This window comes from Anneissia japonica, unplaced genomic scaffold, assembly GCF_011630105.1.
Source record: "Anneissia japonica isolate Jap-2015-1 unplaced genomic scaffold, ASM1163010v1 scaffold160902_len2975_cov133, whole genome shotgun sequence".
In the NCBI taxonomy this organism is placed as follows: domain Eukaryota; kingdom Metazoa; phylum Echinodermata; class Crinoidea; order Comatulida; family Comatulidae; genus Anneissia; species Anneissia japonica.
The window spans coordinates 1-2,950 of record NW_022748055.1 but is presented as its reverse complement, the minus strand read 5'-3'; the positions used below and the strand labels follow the sequence as shown (position 1 = coordinate 2,950).

The 2,950-nt window shown below is 32.5% G+C and overlaps 1 protein-coding gene across 1 annotated transcript; it reads left to right on the top strand.

Moving 5' to 3' along the window:
- Positions 1–636: 636 nt before the first annotated feature.
- LOC117120661 (adhesion G-protein coupled receptor V1-like) lies at positions 637–2,821 on the top strand (the record flags this gene model as incomplete). Its single annotated transcript, XM_033265684.1, has 3 exons — positions 637–825; positions 1,453–1,704; positions 2,717–2,821. Coding segments are annotated over exons 1-3 (546 nt in total), but the record flags the coding sequence as incomplete, so codon positions are not given.
- Between the last annotated feature and the right edge of the window lie 129 nt (positions 2,822–2,950).

Here is a 2,950-nt window from a genome sequence, read left to right as displayed (position 1 = left end):
ATTAAATTTTTGTATAATTGCATGCCGTGGTCATTTTGTATGCTGTATTACAATATTGTATCATTTTATTTAAGTTCTTTAAGTACAATATCTATGGCATACTGTACTTTTATAATATGAATATCTGTAATAAATATTATAGGTATTGCAAGAATAGATAAAAAGAAGCCTCTGATTCGGGCTCTGAACAATTAAAAGCTTTTTATTTAAAATTCAAGGTAAAGTAATTAAATATGTTTTAATTTTAGCTACTTTGTAAAAAAGTAAAATCCAATTCAGTTTAAAGTACTTGGGTAGAATTTTTTCCAAATTCCTCTGCAAATAAAATATAATATTAGGTAGTCCTCTTATTTGATTCCTTTTCTTAATATTAATTTTTTTCTCACATTTATTTATAATAGGCCTACTCAGTTTCCAATGTCCTTGTGCCTAAAATTAAATTAGTTTAGTGTACAGTAGATTCCTGTAAACATATTAATTATATTTTTAATTGTGATATACCTTGCAAATAGCCAATAGGCCTACTTCAGTTTCTCATCTCAGCAAATTACTGTGGTTTAAAGTGAAATAGAATTCATCTAGTGTTTCGCATTTAATGATTGTTGTGGTGATTTTTGTTTTTTTCCCAAACTCAGGATGTCATCAGGAGCCATTATGATCTGGCTAGTTGTACTGCTATCCCAAACTGCCATTCTGCTGGCCCAGAATGCTCAGGTTTTCTTTCTGCAGACAACGGTCTCAGTGGAAGAGACTAACGACTCATCCTTCACCCTAAATGTGCGGAAGACTGGAAATATTGATACAAGTATCACAATACTTGTTGCTGTAAGAAATATATAAATTTCTCTGCTCTAAAAACATTGAAGAACACATACATTAACTTGATGTTTTCTGTACTGTAATCGTATGAATTTTTAAGGTTAATTACTTGACTTATAGTCTTGATGTGTTTTACGTGTAGAGATTTTTAAATTTCTATCTTGCGGTACTATTGAATTTTCTGTTTCATTCTGTGCATACAAAATTAGGATAGTCATGGACCTGCTTGTCTTCAGCCATTCTATATTCTTTGGTATAATTTCGTAAAACAATTGAATAAAAAACAACCCAGCTATATCAAAATGTACCTGTATTTACTATGTGGTGAAAGCTTTGAGTTGTCTTATACCTCTGCCTACAGTATAAAAAAAATGTTTAATTTACAATACTAAAATGTTAATTTGTAATTATCAATATTATGTAATTTCCTAATTTGTTAAATATGCATTGTTTTTCTTAATATTAAATTTAATAGATTGAGCAGATCATATAATTATTAAGTGTGCTAAAATGATACAGTAAATTAAATGATCATGTACTTTTTTATATGTTTATATGAACAGTAGTTACCTTAATAGCAAGCAAAAATGATTTCATCATATAATAATTGGAAATTGTTGTTCTTTTTTACAGCCAATAGAAAATATACAAAGTGATTTTGGGGTTCCATACACTCAAACTAGAGAGATTAGTGCAGGCAACGAAGTAGAAACATTTGGAACAACATGGAACATTAGAAATGATGATATTCCTGAAGGCGATGAAGTGTTTATCTTCGAACTGAGTGATTTGTCTGGCAGTGAGCAAGTGGTTATAAGTCAAGCCATTGTCAGAGTTACAATACTAGCTAATGATGATGCATATGGCATTATCGGTTTTTCTTCAGTAAGTAGATGTTTTCAATCTAGTTTACTACTTTTTTATTTCTTTCAATTAAAAGAGCACTCCAAGTTGCTAACAATGCCATGATTGCAGTGGCGGCTCCAGGATATATTTTCTGGGTGGAGGGAAGCTAAGCTGTTCAACAGGGGGATTTGAGCTTGTAGCCCTGAGCTGGGAGAAGGGTTTGAGAGGGGTCCGGCTCCCAAGTGAGATTGTTTTAAGAATAGGAACCTCTGGATGGTCAGAAATGGCACTCTCAGACTGTGACAGACATGTGTTGGCTTGGTGTTGGGCCTATTTTTATATTTTTTATGGTCTGACTTCCCAACAAGCTCTGTCCGACAGGGGGATTGACCTGTCCGGTAGGGGGGCTTAACTCCCCTTCCCCCTGCTGGCGCCGCCACTGCATGAATGCATCGCTGAGCAGAATTTGTTTTCTGGATTTAACACAACAAGTGATTGCTTGGTTTTTGGAATGATTGATTGATATAATTTATTTACTAATAAATCCAGTTTTAAAACATTTTCAGAATATGTGTTTAAAAAACAAAATTTGTAATAACTTTTTCATTTGAAATTAAGTCTAATCTATTTGTTCCATCTGACTATTTACAACCAAAAATTTGTCTGACAATATAGGAAGAAAAATTATTTATCATGGGGTTCATAAACCAAAGGTTTGACACATGAAGCCAACTCCAAATAATGGCTTGCATAACATTCTTCACATTTTTGTTCCATAGTTTCCAAGGTCATTTATAAATCATACTACTACATACACATTGAAACAATTATAAATCCCTGTACAATATTCGTAGAGGTCCAGAATAGTATGGGTAGGGCCAATATATGTTGTACAACTCCCATGAAAATCATAGCTCTGTGTGCATTTCCACCAGATTAATATTACAATAATACTCAATACTTTTATCAATAAATGTGATGAACTATAGCTGATAAAAGAATGATTTTAAATTCCATTTTGTATTTAAACTTACATTTATTTTTTGTTCAGATTGGACCATTGCTATTTGTTGAAGATCCATTCGAGGAAACCATTGTCGATATTTCTTGTTCTCGGACACGTGGGACCTTTTCAGCGGTGTCAGCAACTTTTGAGGTACACTTATTTTTAACATTTTTACAATGTTTTACTACATTATCATCTAGTATTAGTGCAAACTAGTTGTCACTTCATTTCTTTAGAGTTGCAAAGCTGTAGAATGGGGAGTGCATTTTGCAGATTGGT